This window comes from Manacus candei, unplaced genomic scaffold, assembly GCF_025592945.1.
Source record: "Manacus candei isolate 608988 ecotype Guabito, Panama unplaced genomic scaffold, ASM2559294v1 h1tg000113l, whole genome shotgun sequence".
Classification (NCBI taxonomy): Eukaryota; Metazoa; Chordata; class Aves; order Passeriformes; family Pipridae; genus Manacus; species Manacus candei.
In genome coordinates this window covers 3,082,211-3,109,367 of record NW_026138161.1, presented here as the reverse complement: position 1 = coordinate 3,109,367, position 27,157 = coordinate 3,082,211, and the positions used below count along the sequence as shown (strand labels likewise).

Sequence of the window (27,157 nt, the reverse complement as noted above, 5' to 3'; positions counted from 1 at the left end):
TTTCAGGGCTATTATTCCTTCTACATAAAAACCTGTGAATACAAACCATTTTTACCTCATTGCACAGAGGGTAATAGCCATGGCACAGTAATTGGAACATCCAATATTAACTCTCTGAATGCTCTTCTTTGTTGTACACTTTTGGAAAAAAATCAAATGTAGGAAGATTAAAGTAAGTCACTATGTTAATATAGTTAGGCCTTTAAACTAATCCATCTGATTTCTTTGCAGCAAGGCTGATAACCTACAGCTCCTGTTGTATCCGGTTCATAGCCAAGAGTTTTTTACAACCTCTGGGAGAACATAAAGAATGAAGGGAAAAGGAAGTTGAACAAGAAGCTCTGGTTCAACTTCATCCTGATGATCTGAGGTGCTATTTATGTCCATTTTATAACTACTCTTCAAGAAAACCAACATTTTCAACAACTAAAAGAAAATACTCTGCAATGGCAGTAATAACATCTTTAATAACAACAAAAACCCCAACATATTTCCCTGCCCCTGTCTTTTAAGGAAACAAGTCTCAAAGAAGATAGTTGGAAGTACTTCAACCTAAGAAACTAACCCACAGTTGAATTTCACGTGGATTTAATATGAAAGCTGCTGGGATCCCATGACAGATAGAAAATTTGTTATATATGATATATGAGTAAGTCCAAAGTAAGTAATTCACTTACAAAATTTTGCTCTTGGGAAAAAAACCCAAAACCTTGAGGGAAGTTCACAGATTTCTTTCAGAGCTTTTAAAAATGGACAGTTTAACTGGCAACCTTCAACTTTCATGAAGCCTCAGTTTATAATTACAATACCACAGAATTAGCATCATTTTATTATTGAGCTAAGTGGTTTTTTTACACCACTCACCACTGCCATCTATGCTATTTTTGACTGATGCAATACCTACAGTTGACAAGAACTCAGGACACCAGTAGCCACTGGAACTTTCAGGAAGCCTCCAAAAGTGGATTAGCTGCTGCCAGCATAGAAAACAAACTTTGTGAAATATCAAAATAAGGTTACTTACTGAATACCAAGCACAAAAGTAGCAATTCGTGTAGCGGTGATGAAAGAGGAAACTCACCAAACAGGCTGAAAACAATACAGGTTTTTTTCAGAATCATCCCTGCCTCTGTCTACACAGCAACATGAACCCCCTGTATTTAAATTCATCTTCTGTCTGGCATCTTTCTATAATAGGAGCAGATATTTCTGATTTTCAAAGTGTGATTCCTCTGTCCTCCTCCAGTCAAGTCCCTCTTAATATGTTTGTCTTTCTTGTTACCTCCCCCAATCCAGCCTCCTTCATTCACCCACACCATACTGTCCTCCTGCTGCTGGAACAACTTGTTCCAAAGACTCTTACTCAACTGGCATCAATTCCCCAACTCCTGGCTTCTTTCCTGATTCCTCATTGATTCCACAGCTACGCCGTGGATCATTCAAGGTACTTAAGTCTGAGATCTAATTCAGTGCCTGACTTCCATCTGATGAGCATTATGTCATAGGGGCTTTGACAGGGCTTAATAATGGGGTCCAGTGGGTCACTTGCATGTGTGTACGAATTACCTGTGCCAGTATTGTGGCCAAACTTTTCCTGTTAGCTGAGAAACATTAAAAAAAAATTTCCCCAAAACCACTGCTACAGGCCCTGATAATACATGAGGAAAACCCCTGCTACCTTCAGATGACTCCAATCTGTACTGCTCCCACTGCTTGAGAACAGGGCAAAGTTCTGTTGAATACAGTCCAAGTACTTTCCTAATTTCCTTACAGAGAATTCTTCTCCAACACAAAGTACTTTCCCCAGGTCCATTTAGTTCTCAGCCCATGGTTTTTCTCTATATTGTTCCTTCATCTTTTCTTCCTCTTTTTCCACTCGAGGATTTTCTATTCCATTTTTACCCATAGTCTAAGTTCTCCCTATGTATTGTCTGTGCCCTCCCCTTCTTAGTTCATCAGCCACAGAACTGTATTGACTTCCCCAGCCAAAACCATTTCTCCCTTTATATTTGATGTGTCTTCTGCTTTCCATGTCCTTCTGTCAGGTCTAGATCAACTCCTGCTTTTATTCTAGGCAGGCAACTTCCTTCTCATAACCATGATTGCAGAAGGGGCTGTCATCAGGAACAGCAGACAGCTCCTTGCTTTCAGACCAAACGCTGTGATGACACAGAAACTCTTGTTTGTACGAAGCCTTTTCACTGTGCACACAATTAGGAGTTTTTATCTACAAAAATTTAATAGACTTCACTCAGTAATTATTAATCACAGTTATCTAAATATTTTAATGCCGTTTTATTTGTGTCAGGAAAGGACCAACAGTTAAGAGATTTATCAGGAATGGATCAACTGCAGTCAAACATCAGCTACGACTGGGCAACAGGTCCTGTTGATGGGGCAGCAACACAAACAACACAACTTCAGTTTACTGGGGCTTTGAACCCTGTCTAATGTGACAGGTTCATTAAGAAGTTAGGAGATAATGATACACTTAGAAATTGAAGAAACTGTGAAATATGTGCAAAGCTAGTAGGAAAATGGTACTCATAGAATGGATATCACTGTCAGATTGGAAATAAAACTAAACAGAATTCCACTGAGGACCATCCTTTATTCAACATAATTCAATATTTTACCTTTGAAACAGAAACTTGAGATAGCAAAGCTGAGACAGATTATGTAGAAGAAGCTAGAGATGAATATTAGAATTCAAAATTGTCCCAACAACTTGGAGAAATGGTCTGAAAAAAACTGTAAGCAATTCAGCAAAGGCAAGTTCAGGGCTGTGTGTTCAGGCAGCAACAAGGAATGGCACAACTATGGACAGGAGATGAATGACAATGCAGTACCAGAGAATCACAGAATATTCTGAGCTGGAAGGGACCCACACTGATTATTGAGTACAACTCTTAGTTTTGAGAGAGGGGAGGCATTGTGGATGATGAATATGTCAACAATGTAATGCCTCTGCAAAAAAGGCGAACAACATACCGCAGTGTATAAAGAAAATTAGCTGTAAGAGCAGGGAGATAATGCTTCCACTCTATCCAGGAAAGCCCCCACTAAAGTACTGTGCTCCACTTTGGGCACTAAGTTCTTAAGAAATACGTGGATCAGATGGAGAGAAGGCAGAGGACAGCAGAAGGAATGATCAGATATCTAGAAAACATGATCTAGACAGAAAGCTTAAATCGACTAAGACAGCTTTGCACAGGCAAAAATAAAATAAAGAAGAGATACGTTCTAACAAATAGGTGAAAGGTGCAGAAGTACTTAATGTCCACTGGAAACAGGGTAGTAAGTCTTGCACTTTAAGCAAAGAAAGGAAAATTTAGGCAAGACATGAGGAAAGAATTTGTCATAGTACAGACAGATAAGACACTTCAGACAGAATGCCGAAAGTCTCCAAGAGAGGCCATGGAATGATTAGATTTTTAGAGGAAGCACAGATGCACATTTGTCACAACTGAGCCTGAGTTTTGGAAGAGAAGCAGTCTAGATGAGAGCCCCCCAAAATTCCTTCCAATTCTGCTTTTTAAGGCTTTTCTCTGACCCAATGCACTGGATCAATAAATAAGGCAGAGCAACTATTACACGGATGGCTGGAATGGCAGATAAGAGCAGAAGGACATGATGCACTGTAATTCTAATGGCATGCATATGCATTACTGTAATGCTTTATGCCAGTGCTTTGTATTGACAGTCACAGCATGAAACAGCAGCATAAACCATTTGGAAAAACCTGCTACACTTGGAAATGGCCCAGGAATTCTTATATGTAACACAGCCATTACAGAAAAAATGTCCTTAGCAGACCATAAGAGAACCAATTACTTCCTGTCTTTGCATCAAGGATCAGAAAAATTCTCCAATCCTTGACTGAAGCAGAAGAACAGGACACTCCTAAGAGGAAGACATTTAGAATAAAATTCTAATACAGAGCATGGGAAGTCAGACAAAAGAAATGGTAAAATACGATCTTTGCGGCTTCAACCTTTCACATTAATCTAAAAAAGTAAATACTCTACAGGCCCTTCTGACTTCAGCATGGATCTCCATGGGCAGAAAGCTGTGTCCACAGAGACAATGGAGGATTAAGAGCCCCTTGCATGGGTCTCAACAAAGAAAACTCCAATTGTATACACTCTTCACAAGTCAGGGCAATTAAAAAAAAAAGGCAACTGAAAGAACAACCACCTGTAACATACAAAGACATTTATCAACACCAAAACACACAGAGTTTTAGATACATATAAATCATTAATATTGAGTCAAACTTATAAACTCAAGAGACAACCTCCTACAGCTACAGAAATGATATTCTGCTTTTCCTGTTTTGCATTTGTATACACATATATACATACATATACATATGTATATATCTGCATACTACAGCCTGTCAGTGTCACCCAAGCTATGAAATTCTATAGACAGCTTTTGCTCATAAATCTAGAAGACACTTTTTCTTTCAGTAGAACAAACCCTTAATCTGGTTTCAATGAGTTGTAAAAGACAGCTCCTGTGATTCACCCCCTCCCCTCAACAGAAGCACTGCTTGTTAATCCAGCAGGAAATAACATTTGCCAGGATTGACAGCTGTGGATTTGTATTCAATTCCCAAATTAAAAACCAATGACAGGGCCTAGTTCAATGGAGATGTCAAGCAAAATAAAGAAAGTAAAAATCCTGCTGCTTTCTCTGTAAAATACAAACATACATACATTTTGGATAACAATACTAAAAGCTGGGAATGAGATATAATAGGATTAAAGCCGTGTGCAAAGTTTCTCTTGAGGGGTTTTGCCCCCCCAACTCACATTTTGTATTTTTCCACTTACATATTAAAATTTCCTCTTACTCCTAATAAATGTTTTAAAATGTGTTTAAAACCTATTTCAATAACTATTTGAAACCCTGCAAAAATATAATGTAAAATTTTCACAGTCAAATCAGCAAAATCTTCATATATAACAGTAATTACTGTCCAATTAAAAGAAGGTTTAATTACAAACCAAATATTATGAAGAGATCTAATGGCACAGTTCTCATTCTTCTGCAAAGTCATGTGAAAGGTTAATCAGAGAGCATCTTGGGCAGTTTCTACTGTTAATCAGAATAATAAGAATCAAAGATGGAAAACACCAGATATAGTAAAGAAGGATTGTTTTCTAGTGCTGTAACAAACTGATTTGAAGAGCCAAATGCAACTTTTCCCAGTTCTAACAGTCTTTGGAATAAGTCACAATAGTATGATTCTTCCTGTGAATTCAATCCCATAATTATGAGTTTATAATTCCTTAAGTCTCTGTGAATACTCCTCTCACTTGCTGAAAATTACACCTTTTATGTACTTTCAGACATCCACGTTCCTCCAACACACTGCTTAAATAAGGGAAGAGGGAACATTCAGGACACTGCAGCAATCTGTGAAACAACGAAATGCAGAGGGTTCTAACTTTTTACTGCTGTTTACCTGTAAGAAGTGATTCTCCTCAGGTCTGCAGTGGAAACGTGATAGCCACACTCTTCCAGGACTTCCTCACATGCAATTTCTTCTAAAGAAAGGTCTGGTTTGTCCACAATGCCAGCACAGAGTTCATAGGTCACTCCAACCGCAGCAGGTAAAGGATCCTCCAGGCAAGAGAACTTCTCCTTGTCCTGATTCTGAAAGACTTGAGGACGATGCCTTTCTACTTCGCACATATAAACAGCTTTAAAAGAAACCCCAAAACACAAAAGAAAAAGAAACAAGGGGGGTATATTAGTTTATTCATATTAAATAGAAAAAAGGGTGGTACACAAATTTTGCCTGGAAATTTATAACCATAAGAGCACTTGAGAGTAACAAGGAATTCAGCTGTGTTATCTATTAAAATAATGACACACTGAAACTGGAATTTTAAAGAACAAAGGTTCTCTTGCCATGTTTGTAAAATTCTTCTTTAAGCTGTATCTGTGCTTACATCATCTGGAACGGATTCATGAACACCTTAAAATAAATAAAAATTGAAAAAGGAAGCTAGTTCATCCAAGAAATTCAAGTGCCAGAAGTGCCATACAGCTTCCATTTGTTGGGCAATGTGGATATCAGGATTTAATTTAAACTATGCAGTTATTTCACAGAAAAGTTGGGTTGCACATTAAGTACCATGTGCACAATGATAAGTCTTTCAGCCTGTCAACTCAGCTGTTATTTAGAAAGGATATGAAAAGCATTTATGTTTGTTTGAAAAAAAAAAAATTCTCTTTTGAACATATAGTTCCTTGCACAGATTCCTGTGTGGAGTCTAAAAAAGACTTCTTGAATTTATCTACAAACAGCTGTCACTGTAATGGACTCCTAAGGAAAGTGCAAATGCCAGATTTTAGTTCTTATTTAAGCAAAACTCTCACTGATGTCAACAGAAATTTTGTCTGAGTGAGAACTGCAGGGTTGGATGTTAACACTGACAATTCAAGATCACTGTAACTTTAACTTACAGGTATAAACCCACTCGTTTCTTCTTTGAAATCTTCTTAAGTCTATCCCCTTGCTTTTCATGAAAAGTTACCACGAGGCTGTTACAAACCACCCTGAATAAAATTATTTTAAAGTCTGAGACTATTTTTATTCCATTAAAATATTTTACATGCATATTTCACATACGCGTAACATCGTTTTCAAATGAGTTTACCTTTTATTTCCCATTCTAAATCTCACAGAACTGGTATATAAGAACTCAAGTTTAATTGACAGCTCTTTGTCCTTCCAGGTACTGGATTTGGCTTGTTATTTCTTAAAACAAGGTCTATAGAGAAGTGAAGTTGCTTAACAGTAAAGTACCACAGTAACTTCTTAAGACCCTGGTCTCTGAGGCAGAGTCTACACTCCAGAAATCAGTGCCTAGGCTCCTTCTGCAATGCTCATTTTGACACCTCAGAAATGAAGAATACCAAGATCAGCACTTGAAAGGGAGATGTCTGGATCAGTCCATTGCCCAAAACCTAATCTTTCTCCAGAAGTTAGAATTTTGAAAGCTGCTTGTCTTAGGGACAACAAGGCCTTTCAATCAAACAGGTAAGGACAGGAGCCTCCATTTCCACTTGAAAGACATGACTAGAGCTCAGTTTTCTTTTTAAAATGCAGCGTGAAGACAGAAAAGAAAAAAATATTCCCTTCCAGCTCTAAGGGACAGATCCCTGAAGGGTGTCTATTGTCATTACTCCAAAAATTTCTAAAAGCTATGACAATTACCATAAATGACAACCACATTTAAGATTTCTCTGAGATGAGCCAAATCCTCTCAAAGTTTTATTTCTATTTTAGTATTGATGTATCCATACAAGAAAATAAAAAAAAGGAACAACACATGCATCCCATTAAAAGCCCTGGGCATCAAAACAGGATGCAGGTAAGACTGTAGGGTACAGAAATATGAAACTGTGACTGACTAACCCTCTATTATAAGTCTGTTGTACCCCTGAAACCCATCCTGTCATTCCATCAGGCACCTGCCATTCCCCTTCTCCCTCAGCACAACTGGGCTCCACGTAGATCAAAACCTACATTCCCAGAAGGACCTAATCCAGCAGTCCTCTTCAGAGCAAAGTCCTGAGATATGGTGACACTTAAAGCCCAGTAACAGCTTTTCTCTGCAGATAAGGAAGAAAAGAAGCAATACCAGCCACTTCTGTGAGAGTCCAAATATTAGAGCATTCACCAAGGAGTCTGATTATGAATTTAATATCACTTGGCTCACAAAGATTCAAACTCAGTTTGTCTCTCATAGATAAGCAAAGCCTAGAAAACCAATCTGCCTGCTTGGGAACAGAGAGTTTCCCATACCTCTCCTGAAGGTGTAAAATGGACTGCACAAGTGATGCACTGGGTGATAAAGAGTTTGGAGAGCAGAAATCAGAATAAAGAGCTCAGCTCCCAGCACAGTCACCCATCCACCAGTCCTGTGCCAGATTGCTCTCGTCTTCCAATGGCTTGTGCTTCTCTGGTAGAAACTGCCCCTTTGTCATCAGCAGGCAGTCTCCTCCACAGTCAGATGGACCCGTGCCATGAGCAGCAGCAGCATGAACTCCCAAGCTGTGCCAGGAGAGGTTCAAGTGGGACATCAGGTAGAATTACTTCATTACATTATTTAGTGCTATGGTTTAGTTGACAAGGTGGTGTTCAGTCAAAGGTTAGACTTGATGATCTTGGAGGTCTTTTCCAACCCTACTGACTCCGTGATTCTACAACTCAAACAACTGTCTGGCCCTTGTTAAACATATTGACTAATCACCCTGGAGCTACTCAGTTGTAAAAAGTCTCAGAGTGGGAACTTTAGTAGAACTGATACACTTGCCTTCCTTTCTGCAGGCTGGGACAAAGGACAGATGTCTCAACCAAACTCAGCAAACAAGATCACAACTGTTATTCAAAGCAGCCTTGTCAGGTGACTTATACAAGGACTTGTTTGCTATGGAAGAGGAAGAACAGTACAGACTGAGGAGTTAGTGGAGTTTGGCTGACTGAGGAATGTATGCTAGCTCCTCTCTAAATTTCTGAATTCTCTTTGATAGCACTGGTGGTTTGCACCTCCTGAAGTGGAACATGGCTTATTATTCAAATCTTTGATACTGTTTCTTTTAAGTCAATAGAAAACCAAACATCACAACCCACTGAAAGGGCATTATACTTACAGTGAAAAAAAACAGGGTGCGTGTTCATAGGTGCTACCCCCGCCCTTCCCTGGAACATATAATTTTATTATACTGGAAAGTGTGTGCTCAATTGACTACCCAAATAAGCATTGCCCAAGACCTTTGCCAATCAGTCACAAGTAAGGAACTGATATGGAAACTATTGTGATATGCATGTAACTTTCTTCTCTCTGCTCCACCTAAATGTGTGATTTCATGATCATTCAAGATGATCTAAGCCCAGAGCACACTGAAAAATATTGTCCTGCCTCACTGTGTGCTCCTGCCATCCCTCAAGTCAGCATGAATGAACTCCTTCAGGCCAGTCAGGTGAGCTGCCTAGTCCTCAAAACTTTCTGTTTGCAGCCATACAGGACCTGTGGTGTCACTGCATAAGGGAATGGGGTGGAATGTACAGGCAAGGAGGGATGACTGCCTTTACAAGCAGCACAGACATCAGTGGGAAAACTCGACCACAACACCACAGCCCGAGGAAAGGCCAGCACATGTCACCCAGCACACGTGCAGGGGACGTGCCTGGTGAGCGAGCGGCAGCTGTTCGCTCACAAGCAAGGAGCTGTTGCCTTCCTGGTGGGACCCTGGTAGGATCCAGAAATGAGAAGAGCCCCAGCCTTTGGTTTTGCTTTGTGGAACAGGCACCAAGGCAGACAATAACCATGGAATGGAAATATAATGATAATTACAGGGATGTGAGTAATGTCAGGGCATGGCTGTGATCACTGAACTGCTATAGGGCATCTGACTGGCCACTGTCCCTAAGGGCAGGTTTCTGAGCAGCTCCAGCCTCTGGAATGGTTTAGCTCCAGGAATAGTCCAGTTTTTTGAGGCTGATTTGACACTTCTATACAGATAATGTAATGAATTTTCTCTGCTGAAGTTTAGCTGCTTAGTACACATGTATATGTATATATATATATATATATATGCACATGCACGAAGGTTTCTGCCTAAGGTTGCCTCGAAGAGAGCAACAGCTACAGGAGCCATTTTATTTGGCTGTCAAATAAAAGACATTGGATTACTGACAAACAAATAAACACTTTCTAACAGTCAATTAACACTTCCTGAGACACATGCACTGCCAGTGCAACAGTGCTGCACAGCACTGGAGAGGGTGTCCATCGCTGGCAGTAAGAAAGGGCAGTGTGACACTACCCTCGAAAGTTTCCTATAAAGTCTACCATGAACAGTCTTGAAACAGTCTCTTAGCAACAGTCAGTGAAATATCTTGTGATTTCTTTTAATTAACATGCAGAGAATATGCATTTCCTTTAAATTCCAGAAAGTAAATATTACTTTGAATTCAAATAACTGATATAAAGACTCAGAAAAAAAAATACATTAACTTAAATTCATAATAACAACTAGTAAAATGAAGCTGTGCACATACTGATGAAAAATCATACAGTCCTGAATTTCTCTCATTTTAAATTCCCAAGTATACACTGCACAGTAAGACAGTAAAAAAAAGGAATATTTAAGACAAAATTTAAAAAAAAAAACCAACACACCAGCTTCTGCTCAGAAGCTGCCTACTAAATACTAGATAGGTCAAGAAGGAACTTCAAATTAAAGCAATTTCTTGCATCGTCATTGTAGAGCTGTTTGTTATTTCATCCAAAAGAGTTCAATAACCAGCCCAAAAGCAGAATGTAAGGCTACCCTGATCACTTGTTTCATCTGTAATGGAAATTTCCCTGGTTAGAAATTGTGACCAACTGAAAAGGACGGGCTATCATAGAAAGAAACAGAATATAGAACAAAGATTTTATCACCACAGATGCACCAACTTTTAACTGCTAAACCCTTAAAAGCTTGCTTCACTACAGAGCAAAAGTAAATCTAAAAAAGAGGATTACCTGGGCGGAACTGCTTCACCAAAACAAAGCACTGCCGGGAAGTATTAAAGATCAGGATTGACACACTGAGGAGGAAGACAAAAAACCAAAAGATCAATGCTTTATGAAGGATTAATGCAGAACTATTAAACTTACATCTTGTGAATTTAATTTTAACTACATAAATACATAGATTTATTACTAAAGGTGCAATGCAGCAAGATGCTTGTCCAAAATCTGTCTAGAGGGATAGATAATGGATCATGTTCCCAAAGCCCATGAGAATTTACCAAAAATTAAGTCTCTTTTGTCTTCTGCCATGCAAAATAAGCACCAATCAATTCCTTCTTCCCAACAGGAAAAAAAACCCCAAAACTTTCAGTCTAAGAACATTGGTATTACATAGAAAAAAATCCTCAAAATTAAAAGCATTTTCTACTCTTATATCAATCCCAAATTAGGATAGTCAAAATCTTAGGCAGAGTGTAGTGTCATTCAGACCAGAGACTTCTGCACAAGCACAGAGCATGTCTCTGTAGCTGCTTACTGAGCTAAGGCCTTAAACCAGACACCATCCAAGTTCAATTCTGAACAGATTTAAACTAGAAGTAGTTTCAAGTGCTACCACATTAATGGTTCTTTGGTTGCTTGAAATACCTGCCATGGGGAAACCCGACGGGTTGAGTATTTAGAGATGCTCTAAAAATGCGGAGTACTGATATTCTCTGCACACTCTCATATTTTACTCGTTTAAGAAAATGCAGACAAAAGTCTCTCTCCTTAGTTGGTAGCCCACTGCCACCTGCAAAAACCAGTGTATATTTTGTTCATTACCATGGTATCATTCTCTCATTTGTTATGCCTCACTCTATGCAACTGGAAAGTTAATTCATTATTCTATTAATTCTATAATGGCTTATTCTAACAATGGCATATTTGCAGGGTTGAGTCAAACTTTCAACTTTCCTTGTAAAAGACCTTTATATTTATTTTCACTATTTGATTTAATAATGAAGTCACCAGCTGCCAGAGAAACTGCTATTTGATGATTATTAAAAATAATGTTAATGTTTATTATAATAATATATACAAACCAAAACAGAAGGGACAAGTCCAGATGTTAACTTTTATATTCATGGTCGCTATTCTCAAAGACCTGTACTGCATATTGATGCCTTCCTGCCCCAGGAGATGCCATGTGCAGGGAATTTTAAAGCAAATGTTCTAGCCTTCAGAGAGGCTAGAGGAGAACATTCGCTCTGTTTACTGGCACAGGGGTTCTTTCTGGCCTAGACTAGAATATCTGGGAGTTAAACTGTAGATTGCCAGAAGAAATGAAGTTAAACCACAGACCGTCATATTTTTAAGATTACTTAAATATTATTCTTTTATTCTTTGGTATTTTCTTTTTCTTTACTTGACTGTTCCTTTCCCAATAGGTACTATCTGAGGGCAGACACTGCACTACATAAAAGGGGAAAAGGAATTACTGCTAGTGAACCTCTGTTGTTTTGTCCATGAGCCTAAGGATGTGCACTGCCTGAAACTGGAGACAGCAGCAGCCTAAAGCTGTGGATGAAGAGTGAAAGCTTCCTGAAACATATGGCTGCCCTTTACCTTTCTTTACATCCACCACCTCAGGCTCAATCTTCTTGGCTTGTCTTCTTCGTCATGTCTCATTAAATAACTCATACCAACTCATTAAAAATGGCTCAGCTATTAGACATTATTTTTTCCTAGGAGTCAATCACTTGAGATTTTTATGGAACAGATGGGAAAATTAAAAACAATCTGTCAGAATTAAGGAACAAGATCAAATTAGCTGGAAAGGAATAGCAGCAAGTTATTTCAATTGTCTGCTTCTCACACCATCTTGAGATGAGAGGGTACAGAAATGGCACAAATCTGTAGAACTTTCTATTTAATTACTTCTAATTTTCTGAGAGACTGACAACCAATTTTGAACAGAAATTTACATTTTTTAACAAACCACAACACACAAGTTCTAGTATTTCCTGTCACAGTTGGAGAGCCATAGAGGAAAAAGTTAAGAATTGCACCTTCTGAGGAGGAGCGTGACACTGGGAATGTTGTTTGGTGTTTCTTAGTCCACAAGAAACAAAATGACATGAAATATTTCCACAGGTCACCAGGTCTGTAACTTCTGAAAACCCATTTCAGGCTGCCCTTAGGACAGTTTTTTGAGTATTACACAAAGTTAGAGCAAGACATTTCAACAGATCTAAGTGGAGGATCCTCTGAGCCACTGCTTTCAATGGGTTTCCTTATTGCTGCAATGACCCAAACATGTGTGTTCAGCTGTTTGGTCTGGTCTGTAAGAAAAAGGAAGTATTTATCTTCTAGAGTTTGAAACCATCATACCAAGAATTTACTACAAAATTAGTTTCAGATTACTATTTTTACAGATGATACAGGTACAGAAAAGAACTGCTACAAATCCATTAGTAGGTCCAAATACATCTTTCAGTCCTATCATACCACAGGGCACTACAAAAGTATTTGATGTTTCAAGGCAATTCCCTTTAAACTATTACAACCAAACCTAATTTAGGGTATTAGATATGTATCTATAAGCTTTAAAGTGAAGAGTAAACATATAAAATAAAAAATTAAAACATTCACAAGGACTTGTTAGCATCTCCACATATAAAAGATACAGAACAGAAACAAAGCCCAAGCCGTATGTTAGAGAAAAAACACACAGAAGTGCTAGAAAAGAAAGAAATAAAAGCCCAGCCACATTTCCTAAAAAAAGGCAGGAATCCTAGACGAGGATTTAATCTAAAATGGATATCAAAGGTCCTAATGTAGCAACAGGCTTCACGTGCCTCTGTCTCAAACAGGAGCACAAGACCACTTTTTTGTTAGATTTTACAAAGGAAAAGAATACCCAGATATAAAAGGATCACGATGAATCCTAAACTTTCCGCCATTCCTTAAAACAAGCTATGACACCTCTGCACTAAGGAAACACTTTATCAGCTTAGACCTGCTAAGCTTTTCATTTTGTGTGGCAGATTACTAATTTTTACCATACTCCACAGGTGTGCATCTTTGCTGACTCTTCCCCCAGCAGCTGACATTCAGGGAAATCGCTGGTGTGAAAGGGGAGGCCATTAATGCAAAGGGAATGCCATGAGCCACAGACCTGCAGCTGCACTCAGGGAGCACACCCAGCACAATTGCTGCATGCCAGTGTCACACTGGGTACCTGCCACTGCCAGGGCCTTGACACCTCTGCAGGCAAGAGGTAGCTGAGAAGGAATCCCTTAAAAATGTGCTCTAGGTTTCATTCTGGAGCTGTAATTTGCTTCTGTAAGACACGGAGCACCCTGACCAGTGACGGAGAGTTGGCTTCCCCACACCACATCTGTCAGTGCCTGCATTAGGGACCACAAACAGAGAAAGAACATAGTAAGAGATGACATGGGTTTGTGCAGAGTCTTCCAGGGCTGGTGGAGACCACAGGCCTGCTCAGCCTTCAGCCAAACCCCTCCTCAGCTTCCCTTGCAGTAATTCCTGATCACTTTATACATACAATAAATCACTACTCCAATTACAGCACAGTTTTTCCCAAAGGAGGCATGCAGGTAAACAGCATACTGTGTAATAACATAGGATGCTGTTCTTTCTATAAATATTCGAACAATTAGGGTAGCCTTAAAATATTTTAAGAAAGAGATGTATCTGAAATGTCAGCAAGATATCCCTACTAAGAGCAACCAACCTGTACTTGAGCTTTTATTGTACTCAAGTTCACAGTTAAAGTGTGTCTGGTCTTGTTACCTAACACAATGTGTTCTGAGAGGGATTCCAGTAATTCAGCCAAGGCTCTCACATAGCATTTAAATTTAAATGCTATTTAAATTTAACCATTGAAATTTCAAAGAAAAATCTTACTGAAATAGAGAAATATTATCATTCTCTAATGGATATTTGTCTTCCCTAAAATGTCTAAATCGAAGTGCAGAAATTACATACAACTGACCCATGGACATCTGCAACCCAGGAGTCCAGAAGTTTAATTCCTCCTCCTCCTCTAAAGACTCTTACTGAAGGACAAGATATCCACCTGAATACAACCTTTACAGTTGAAAACACCTCTTGGAAGAGTTTAGAAAATGACTCCATTGTGTGCCACAGAACATTATTTCCACATTTGTTCCTTCCCCCAACGTAGCACAGCTCTGTATTTATTGAATTTATGGTAACTGATGCTTTATGACATTCCAGCCCAGCAGATATTTACACAGAAATACTACTACAACTTCACACTCTCAAACCTGAGAAAGGAAGGTGGTGTTTCATGGAGCGACGTAAAACATTTGACCGCGGCAGTTACGAGGCAGGGGACAGATGAAAACTGACATCCTGTTAAAATGTGCACACACACATATGGACACATGCAAAGTCAATTATTTAGAAATACATCCTAGCAATTAAGATCAGCAAGTAAACTTTGCCACAGCTTCATGAACACACTTGAAGGAAGGTTCTGGGAGTGGGGAATAAGGGGGTTTGTTTGGGGTCTCTTTTTGTGTTTTGGTTTTTTTGGGGTTTTTTTGTCTGAGGGGTTTTTTTGCTCTTTGTTGCTGGAGTTTTTTTTCAGGTAGACATGTAACTTCACCTTGTAGTCATCAATTTGGTAATCTGTCTGCATGATTTGTCAGTTGTTAACCTGAGCTACAGTTAATCCACAGGCAAATGCTGACACTTACTAATTGCTTTTCATGAGACAAACTTTCAAAATCCTTTAATAAATGAAGATTCACTCAGCCTTTTGTTATTCTTAAATGTGGTCCTAATGCAGACTTTAAAAAAGTGAATTTGTAAAACTAAAAAATAATTTACAAACGCCCCACAGTATAGTAATAGCAAAGACAAGGACAAGACTCTTGTGTTGATGAAGTAAGACTCTCAAGGCTGGAGGTGATGATTTTTAATGACAAACTTGTACTAACAATTAAAATACTAATACACTTAAATAATTGTTGAGGTAACACAGGCAAAGAAACCAATCTTTCTTGAATCATGGGTATGTGTGTGTCACACACAAATTGTGATCTGACATTAACAATGAAAGCAAAGACTTCTCAGCTATTAACCTCAGCCACTTTAACCTACTTTTAAAGGTTAAAAAGTATCTCAAAAGTAGTTTAAAGCCTGTAATACTGTTAAGTGCTGCTTACAAACAATAATCTCAGCTTTATAGGGGAGACTTTAGGAACTAATGATATATGATTTTTAAAAAAACACAACAAACAAGCCAAACCAAACTACCCAAACCCATGCAATGCTGTCAGAGCCTGTAATAGTTCAGTTACCATTCTCAAAGAAAACAATGACAAAAGAATGGCAGATTCCAAATAAAAGAGACACAAAAATGGCACAAAAAAGGAATAAAGCAAGAAAGTGATTTAATCAGTTCCTTTGACTCTCAGCAGATATTTGGTTTTAAAAATCCCTTTGATACAATCAGAAGAAAATAATCAAATGTACTATGCAACCACAGAAATATTTAGAGATGTACTCATTTCAGCTGGAGAGCAGACATACAATATTTTTGCCTATATGGTTCATAAAGGAGAAATTGTCAAGACTTAAAAATCATACTAGAATGAAAGTAAGAAAGTAAATAAATAATTTAGATGTCTCCTAATTGTTTTTAGCTTTAAAGTATAAATTTTTCTTCTTCAACTTCTATGAATTTGGCTTTCTTTGTCCATAGAGTGTTGACAAAATGATTTTTCATACTCTTTTCCATGTCAAGACTACAATTCCATCTAGTCTTTTTAAAAACACCCCAGATAAGGATTAAAGTACCTTAGTGAACACACATCCTTTTCTTGTTCAAATCTAAAATGACTGTGCTTTCAATTTTAAAGTGATAATCAAAAAAAACCCAAAACTTGTTTGAGAGCCAACATTCCAAAGTAATTCTTTGGGAGGAGTCACCCTTCAGGAGAGCCTACTTCATCTTATTTCAAAATTATTTTTGATGTCCACAAGAAAGAATTGCATTTAGCCCCTGTGTCACTTCTATATTCAAATTAACCATCCATTTCACAGCTGGACATGTCCCTGGAAACTTCTAATGTGGTCTCTAAAGCGCTGTCTTCTTCCTTTTATCAGCACAGCACCCAGTACCTTAAGCCAGAGAAAACAGTCCCTTCACTTTCAGAACTGACATGTAATGAAGCTGTACCCTTTGATTACTCTCCAGTGCAATTCCTTTAGTATCCCAGAGCTTTAACTATAATGTAGATAGTCCTGAGATTAAATGTGTGTGCTTGCACAATCTTTACTGGTTCATTTAAGTCTTCCTTCAAAGAGTTTTGCATTTTTCAAAGGCCAACACCAATCCAATTGGCTGCTTAAAATGCAGCCTATTACAAAAGCAAAGCTATAAGCTTCTGACAAAAACATTCACCCTTTCATACTAATCACAGATAAAGTGGATTTGGCAAAAGATAATTAGAGACATCTAGAAGACTTCTGTATTCTGATGAAGCTTGAATGCTTTCTCAGATACAACGTAAATATTTAATACTAAGTAAAACTAGAATAAAGTGGTGAGCCAGGTATGCTTAAGAAAATAAATGTTACACTGGAAAAAATCAGAAGGAAGATTGGTTTCAGTAAACTGAACTGCAGCAGGAAGTTGTTCATGACACCATAAAGCAGGAAGCATATGATCATCAGACCAGTACAAGAGTGAATTAAGAAGTGGTAACAAACCCATATATGTGCACTTTTAAAACATAATTTAGATCTACTTTTTTAAGTAGCAATTTGTACCCAACCAGAGAATATGATCAGGACAACTTCTTTAGAATAAACAATCCTCCCAGCACCCTGTTTTCATATAACAAAGGAAAAAGGAGAAAGCAAATTCAACTGCAAAATAAATGAGACATCAAAGCACGTTGCTCTCAATAACATTCCTTAAGTGTCATATCTTGGCCAGTATCCCAGGATACCCTTGGAAATGACACATTGCATCTCAATGGGTTTCTTTCAACAAAATATTTTAATAAATAAATTCAGGTTTTATGCTAACTTATTTGATTAAATAAAGCTTTGTGGGCATTATGTGCAACAGATGTCAGAGCCTGATGGGCTTTTGTTCCAATTCCTAATTATTTGTGAAACCGCCATTTATAAATGCTATCACATAGTGAGACCAATAAATAATCCATCTAAAAGGCCTGAGTTTGACTCCATTCTGAAATGGCAAAAATTAAAGTTTTAAAACAATACCAGGTTTAAGGATAGTTTGCAAAATAAAAAGGTCAAGTGTTCTGCCCTAACTAAGGTAAGGGAAGCCAGCAACTTCATTTCTCATGTATCAAAACCCAAATATGAGGTGACCAACACAACCTCTGGCCAGGTAAAACTGCACAGTTTCAGTACCATCAGTGAGAAACACAGACTGAGAAACTGGTAGTTGTTCACATTTTCCCCCATTTTCCCATTTCTAGAATAATGGTTTCAATAGTTTCCCCTTTTCCAAGAGATATTTTCAGCTGAAATTCTAAACCTACAGGCACTCCAATTACAGAACATTTCCTAGCTTTCCTAAGATTATTTTTACCAATCCAAATGCAGGTCACGACCACGCTACTGTCTCTAGGCCATGCAAAAACTTTTGGCACTCTTCAGAAAGAACTGGTTTATTTCAAAATCACCTCAAAGCAGAGGGAAGACTCTCCTTGATTCCAGTGACTCTAAGAGAATAAACACATCCATTTCTTTTGTGTATTACTGCAAACGCTAATAGATTAAATCCCTAAAACTGTAAAAACCCAAGATGCTTGTAATCTGGATACTAGAAACATATATTTAGAAATTTATGGCTAATCAGTCAAAACTCTTGTATACCTGCCTAGTTATAAGAATTTCCATGGATTCCAGCCTTAAAATTAGGCAAACATTTAATTTCTCAATGAAGCAGTGCCCTCAACAGAGATGCTACTGACCTTCTACCCTGTTTCAGTGGCACAGCAGAGAAGAGTTTATATGCTGCATGATACTTTCTTATCAAATACTTTAAAAGGAGAAATGAGAATCTGAAAATTTGGCTTTCAATTTTGTTTTTCTCTCTTATAACTTTACAGCATCGAATACAGTTATGTTTGCCTCATTGCTATGCTTCTATTTAGATTGGATCCTAAGGTAACAACATAATAAGACATTTTAAAAGACAGTAAATATGCCTACAGAATTCCTGGCATACAGGCAGAGGATCTGTCAAGTCTTTGCTTTAAAAAAAACCAAAAATGAACAACAAAAAATACAGCATTAAGTGCATTTTATTTGCAAATATCGTATGCAAACAAATAGTGTGTAATTACTTGGGTTGAAGGAAATTAATAGGCTACTACATTTTTTCCTGCTAATACCAGGAAAATTATCATTGTCTTGATAGCATCCTTGATAGACTGATATCAAGCCTAGACCTGAGCGTTTTCAAGGACAGCAATTACCAAACATGCCTTCCCAGACTGTCTTACTGTTTATTGGTAAAAACATCTTCTTAGTGTTTAATTTAAAAAATACTTTCCACATGATCCACATTTTTTGTTCTGTCATTGATCACTGATGAAATTAAATTATTCCAGCCTGCTCTATAACATTCCTTTACATTTTTGTGATAAGAAGTAATTTTTCTCCTCAGTTGTCTTATCCTTTGCACGAACATGCCCAGCCCTCATTACCTTCTCCCAGCTATTATTTCCCTAAACTTTTCATGGTTTTTTTTTGCTCGTTGAACTACATCCAGTTGATTTTAAACAGTGCATTATCTTCTGCACTATCTTTGAAGATAATCAAGAAAATTCCACATCTTTGACACCCTGGAGGAGACATCACAAAGACAGACAAGGTTTACAGCACAACAGCACATCAGTGCATGTAAAAGGCACATGCCACCCAAGAAAGACTTTTTTTTTACCTATAAAGATGTTATAAAGCAGTACTTTACCCATTTTAAAGCTGCTGTGATAATTCTTGCACAAAGGAAGCATCTGAGTTAAATTTCATGGTGTCTTATAATACACTAGGACATAAACCAGAAAAATACATAGAGGATTAAGTTTCCATAAAGCCCAAATGATCTGGCATATGAAATAGGAGAAGGAATTTAATCCACTCCTATAATGTGGTCAGGGCACATGACTTCCATCCTGTCTCCATAGCTGCCTGCTACAGCCACCGAGCCAGAATAGCAACCCTGGCTCCTCCAGGTCACTCTCCCAGCTCTGGTGACCCGTCCCCTGGCCAGCTCCCATGGCCAGGGCTGGGATGCAGGAGGCTCCTGGTGCAGCTGTTGGGTGGCCACATTCCACACTTCCCCTGTACAGCCACACTCCCCGACCTCAGCAGCAGCCAGACCTCGGCCAGGTAACTCCAGAGCACAGAGGGAACGGATGAATAAATTCATCCTCTCATTCTGAGTTATGTTCATTTTTAATTTGCCTTGAGAACCACTTTCTGTTTGCCCCCCAGGGCTGGTACTCACAGGACAAAACACGCAGAGGTGCTGATTGCCTCGGTTTCCTTCTCCCTGCAAACTCCCTCCTGATGGAAAACTACACTTTGCAGTTGTCTTTGCAACTGATATAGTATTAAGCCTTTTTTTCTGAGAGAACAAACTAAATTAGGAATTAGTTTGTTTAAAATATGAAATTAATTAATTTCTTTACTTAAAAGAAGCCAATCTTATAAGGCAGGAATGTTATTTCTGTTCTCTCTTTAGAGAGATAAGAAAAGGCTTTCAGTTTTTTCCATTAAGAATTTTTAAGTCAGGAACTATTACTGAGCCACTGTGACACATTTTTGAAGGTAAAATCCAGCATAAATAGGGTTCGATGCACGTGGAGAGTTTTAAGTTTTTTAGTCCAAATGCCTTTTCCTTGTCACATGATATTTTCAGAGTTGAGAGGAACTCACATAATAATCTTGCACACAACCCAGTCTCCCAGAACTTGTTTCTTGTAAATGTAATGAACTTTACAGTGAATTTTTCATACTTCTAAATGGAGAAGTAGCAATAATTTTACTTTATATCCATTCCTAGTGCAACTGGAAAACTGTCCTTGTAGTTGTCAACTAGCAAAGGTACACTTGTGTCCCTGTTCTCAAGAGTTATTACTCAAAGCACAGAAGGGAGCACATGACTGTACACTGACCTTCATCTGTTCCCAAATTATGTCTTTTAAAAGCCTTGAATCTGTTTAAGGGGAGCTGTTGAAACCTGAAACGAACTTGGTCTATTGCTTTATAAAGTAGATGAATGTAAAACTTAAGTATTACATTTCAGGCTCTTACTGTACTAAATATAGCAAAATTAGGATGAGGGAGAATATAACTGTAACCTGAGTCTGGTTTTAGAAAATAATTTTTTGTTACAGGTATCGATGGTTACTCTGTAATATTTGGTATGTTTCTATTTCTAACAGAAAATCACCACAAATGTTCTCCTGATCAAGATTTTTATTTTTAAAAGCAGAGTCCTTAAAAAAAATTACCAACTCCTCACCCCGCAAATCACACCCCCACCAACTGATAACCAGTTCTGACAGACCCAGGTCTAAAAAGAATCTTGAAATACACCTTGCATCTAAATTTTCATTGTTTGCACTCTGCTTGATTTTCATAAGGATATGTTTAATAATCAGCGAACACATCAGCTGAGTATTAAAGGAAAAATTACACTTAATTGTGCAGTGTGTTAAATAACTGCAGAAAGCATCTTTTGCTGTGTGTCACTGCCTAACACCACAGGCCAGAATTATGTAATGCTTACAAGCACCGCCTCAATAAACTTGTTCAATAATTACACTGGAAAAGAGGTAATCAAAGATTTTTATTTTTCTTCGTTCATTTTTAGCAAACTTCACTGCTGCTTCTAACGATGTAATAAAACCTTATAATGAGCTCTGGTGATGTTCATCTGCATGTTTCAAAGAAAGATTAACTAAAATGTAACTCCACAGGACAGCAGTAAACTCCTTATTTTCCAAAAGAAAAAATGGCTTAGAAGTTGACAGATTTCTTGACAAGTTTGCAAATTTTTGACAGTTGTCAGATGGGAACTGTAACATTCATTAAGTAATTAATCTACTTAAATCGTAGAAACCTTCAGGTGGGAAGAGACTTTTGGAGACCATCTGATCCAATCTCCTGCTCAAAATCAGGCTAAATTCTAAGTTAGGTCTGATTTCTCAGAGCCTTGTCCAATCAAGGCTTGAATTTCTCCAAGGATGGGGGTTCCTCAGTCTCTCTGGGCAAAACATTCCAGGACTAAGCTACTGTCCATGGGTATGTCCTTGTGTCCTAGGTCTTCCTTCTGTTACAATTTAAACCTAAATATGGTAAGAAATGCTGCTTCTTTTGTCTATGGACTCAGTCGACTTCTGACAGCACAGGTTTTGAAAGTTTGCCTTGGCAACAGTTTATTGTGTGACCAGTAATAAACTGCAGAAGACTTTTTTCTAAGTGGCATGGAGGAATTAAGAATAAGCAATTACTTGTTCAACATAAATTACAGAGGTGACTCCAGGACTGATACTCTAGTTCTGAATGGTGTTGGTCTTACAAAAGCTTGGGAACCACACACTGTAGACTTATGCCCAGATCTGCAATAAATAAAAAGAAAAAAAAAAAAAAGAAAAAAGCCTCCCCCTGTAATACCTAATAACAACTCTTCTATTTTAGCTCGTGCTTGTGGTACTCCAGCCTGCATACAGTTAAATGATCTCGCTGTACTGCAATATATAGTCACATTTTAAAAGGTGACTCACACTTTAGGCAAATGAAGTGACTATTGCAGTCCTCATGTTTTTGTCTTTATATAATTTAATCAGCTGTTCATCTGAACAGTTGGAAAGGATACATTTATACGACAATAACTTAATCTCTCGTGGTAAATATTTTCCTGTATCAAGTCTATCTTCTGATACAAATCTATTGAATATTGGCTTATCTTGACCTAATTTGAAATGAGAAAGAACACTGGGGTCCCAAAGGAACCCAGCACACACTGGGTTCACTGTCACACAGCAAGGAAGTCAGCCTTAAGCACATTTACTTGTGCTGCTGAAAGAGGATGACAGACAAAGACATGAGTTAGACACAATATCTGGTTTTATATTATTAGCACAGTTGTAGGTTTTTTCTTCAGCATCAATAAATCCATTCTACATATCAATTGTATGCAAATGTATAATATATACATATGTGTACTTTACAGATCTGACATTCCAATGCATATGTTCAATTTAGGTAAACAGCTTTATTAAAAAAGGCTGTTTTTCTTTGAGCATTTAACAGTATTACAGCACTTTCAGAGGTAGCACAACTTCTGAATACTTCTGAAAAAATATTAAGAAAAAGGGATTTTATCTATGGAAAACATCTACAATCTTCCTCAAGCAGACATAAGCGCTAGGAAATCCTGACCAACAGGACATGTGTCCTGGAAAGCTCTCCTCTTCTTCAAGATTTATTCTTCATCAAGGGTAAAGAACACTTAAGAGCTCTCTAAGTATGAAGTCCTCTATAATCCTCAGCAACTAGTTAATGTGACTTTTCCATATAACAAGCACCACAGCTGCCCTACTAAGATACAGCAAAATGTAGGGCTTTAATGCATTATAAGGGATTTTGAACCCGACTAATGTATCTCATAATAATTGGCTTCCCAGTCACAAGTAGAATTTATGTGAAACCACGGATTTCCTACACAGAAAGTTCACATTATTACCTCTGGTGTCAGAAGCTGCAATGAATTTCCTCATGAAAGAGTGTTAGACATTCTGCAGTTCAACAGTAGTCACTAATAAGTTCGGGTGGCAGCTGTTGTGCATCTGAAGCTAACAAATGTTATGTGACCAGAGATGACTGGCATGACATGTGGCCGTAGCCTTTTTATAAAGTTATGTTCTCAACTATTTTAAAAATGCCCACAAAAGTCCTTCAGAAATACTGTTCCCAAGAAGTTCATGGAAAACTGATCCTTTAATACTTACCCCACTCCGTTAGTTGCATATATTCACACGTTATCACACAGTGATAAACTAAAGTTTAAACAAAAATAGTAATACAAATTCATCCTTAAGTCATGTTCCCAACACTGTGACTTGAGGCTGGATTCATTTGCTACAATGGGCATATATTAGATTTCCAGCAATCAATTATCATTTCAGCCTTTGTATCTGTGATCATAAATTCAGGCACATGCCCATATGGACAGACAAAGTGCAAAGACAGAACTGTCTTCCAGAAAAATTCCAAAAGCAAGTGTGAAGTTCAGTAATGAAATATCACTCCCTACTCTGTCCTAGTTTCAAGCAGTACAGGCATTTTTAGTCTAGCTAATACTTTCCCAGTCTTTCTGGAAATTTTACTTTCATAATCTCTATATTGATAAAAAGTGTTGTTAGCATTTTATGTCCCTCACAGGCACCTACACACAAAGAGACTCATGTAAGGATTTAGAGGGTTCCAACAGAGCACAACGTCCAAAAATGCCACTGATTTTACTTACTTCATGCACAAGAAAAACACATCTCTTGACATGGTTCTGGTTATGTCACAAGTGGTTTTTTGCCATTAGTGTTTTGCACCACTTTTTACGTTTAATAAATTTAGGAAAGCTTTTTCTAGGAAAATTTTGTTACCTATGTTTTTTATTTTTATCTTCCATGAGCAGATTAACTAAACTATTTATATGTCTTTTTCTAAAAGACACATAAATACTTTAGTTTTTAATAACTCTGAGACTAGGTCTGTTTCATATATACCTTATTTGTTATAATCTTGTATGAACTGATCTTTGAAGTCAGGAGTTAGTTGCTTTTCTTCCCCAGCAGAAGAAATACAATTAGAAAGACAGAAGAAAGTCCTTCCTTCAGGTGATATATTCCCACTCAAAAAAGAAAATTTCATACAATCCAAACTTTCATTTGTATCTTCTCTGTAATCACTAAAATGTACAGTACATCATGTGCTAAAACTCTAATATTTAAATAGTCAGGCGCAGACAAAACTTACTGAAAACATAAACCATGAGATTTTAAAACTTCTGCTAATTCCGTCTAAAACAGTGAAGGATTACCTGCAAGTATAACAAAAGAAGTGAGAATTGAAGAGAAATTTGGAGGGGAAAAAACATCAACAGCTGATCAATGGAAGAGACTACAGCACGAAATACAACATAAAGACAATGGGAAATAACGTGATTCCATCGTTACCTGTCATGTGTTCTCATAAAATCCCAGAACTTCTTCGTACCATTCTGGGGAGAGAAAAAAATTTAAAAATCCATCAGTCAAATTAATTCCAAGTGAAAAAATTACTATAATGGAATTTAATAAAATTGAACAGGCATTTCTTTAAAAACTTAGTATAGCTGGTTTTATTTATGAGACCATCCTTCTTTGTTTTGACAGTAAGTATTACAGGTGCTGAGAACTGTCTCAGGACAGTTCAAAATCTCAGATCCACAATATCATGATGACAGCTAATGCAAGATTATTGTAGTCTTCAGGCCCAATTTTGGCCACAGCATCAACTTCAGATGTCTAAGCTAATCATTCAAGGTGTCAGGAAGCTATAAACAGCCACGTTTTAAACTGTAAAATAACCCATAGATCTATGTTTTTCCATGTCCAGAAATGGTCTGGTGTGGACAGCTCAGCATTTACCTCCTAACCAAACTCCTTTGGGATCCAGGAACAAGACATCCTTCACTCTCACCCCTTACAAGGCCTAAAATAGCAGTTTTGTCCACACCTAACATACTCCATTCTACACAGCAGCTGTTCCTCTGCACTGCTGGTGGTGCTGAGAGCACTGTCTAACAGCAGGTTTGAAGTCACAGCACTCACCCAAGAACTAGGAGACATAAAATGGATTATTTTCCCAAGATGGGCTTAAAAAGAACGATATCCACTACAGCACAGCTGAAACTCATCCCTGAAAACAGGTATTATTCGACAGTTATAATGAACAGGTATACACTTGCTTACATTTATAGCTTCTACAGTCACCTATAGCAATTCATACACACCAGCTGGAGACATGTATATAATTCCTCACCCTGCTTATTAGAAGTGTGATGTATTTCAGCTGAAATACAAGTCAAGAGATTTCACTCCCAGGTCAGTTTTAAGTTTATATGAGGAATCAGAATGCAACCAGAGGAAATTCTTGTGGTTGATACCTTTTTCTTATTAGCAACGCAAAAACTAGACCTGCTGAAAACCTACATACCCAAAATATGCTTAATGTGAAAAGCAGCACTAGGTTTCTATTATAAAGTATGGTTAAACGGATGATCAAACCCTGAGCAACTGGTTAATGATTTAAAGCAGGTAAATGTTGAGCAGTGAAAGAAGAATCAAATTCAGTTGGTGGTAAAGGTGCCAACCAATATAGACAGGCCCTTCAGCTCTATTACAGATGTCATGGCTACCAAGTACACAACAGCTGGTGGGGATTAGATAACAAGCACTCTGGTTCAGAGATTAAGCTCCTGAGCTTTATGAGTTTACCAAGCTTTTTGGAAGAGTGACTGTTTGCTTGCTAGCTGGGTTTTTCTTCATTCCCACAACTCTAATTATAAACAGTTGTTCACCTCAAGAGAAACTCTAGTCTTCGCTTCCACTGGTGCCTGCACATACCTTCTGTGAGCACTGACAGCAACCAAACGTCTCCATTACGGGAGAAGCCCTCTCATGGTTTAAATGCAATATAATGTTGAAAGAGAAATAAAGACAGCAAATTTTCAGTGTGAACTGAAATATTAAAGCTGAGTGCTTATCCAATCCTTTCCACCTGGGTAGAGGTGGAGGAACAACTTTGATAGGACTATGACACAACACATAGTTGCAACACTGGAACGTAATAGCATAGGCTGTGTTGTATGGTAAGACAATTTAAGGTATTAAATGTGTAAGGTCAGCTCAATCCTTCTGTAGGTTTACTTCTAACTGTATGGCAGGATTTTCTCTTCTTTGCAGATTGCTGGGCAATTTTCCATTTAACTTGAGTTGGAGAGCTGTGGACCAAGAATAATGTCTTCTGCATGTAACTTCATATTGCTTCTCCAGTTTCAACCTTACCCTGCCCAAAATGTGCTACCGTCATCCATTCTACCTTTGTAGTGTCCACTTGGGAGAAATGTGGGTGCCCAGCTGATGGAGAAGACAAAAAAAAGCCTGAATCAAGTCCCTCATTGCATTAATTTAGGCTGTTAGTCCTGTGGTACTACTTTCAAACACACGATCCCAGCAACAATTTTCCTAGCTCTTTGCTCCTGCCATCATTTTGCAAATTATAGACCCTGATTGCTTTGGAGCACTTACGAGAGTCAAATAGCTGAGGAAAATTACACCCTGGAGATTCATCCTCATCCAGATGGGATCCATCAGATTTGAATGACCTGTTCTCAAGGATGAGCTCCATTACCATTAACAGAATCTACCTCACAGACATGCACGTAATTTTTAGCAGAAAGTAAAAGAAAGAACTTAGTATCTAAAAGGAAACTAATGAGAAAATAAAATCCGTATTTTCTATTTTCTAAGCCCACGTAACAA

At 37.9% G+C, this 27,157-nt stretch overlaps 1 protein-coding gene across 1 annotated transcript in view; it reads right to left on the bottom strand.

Moving 5' to 3' along the window:
* Positions 1-27,157, bottom strand: part of NUDT14 (nudix hydrolase 14) — a 58,872-nt gene that overhangs the window by 7,044 nt on the left and 24,671 nt on the right. The window contains exons 2-4 of the mRNA XM_051769950.1: positions 24,809-24,852; positions 10,554-10,618; positions 5,474-5,711 (exon numbers count right to left, since the gene is read on the bottom strand). Of these exons, the coding sequence (XP_051625910.1) occupies positions 5,474-5,711; positions 10,554-10,618; positions 24,809-24,852 (347 nt within the window). The remainder of the gene's footprint in view (positions 1-5,473; positions 5,712-10,553; positions 10,619-24,808; positions 24,853-27,157) is intronic.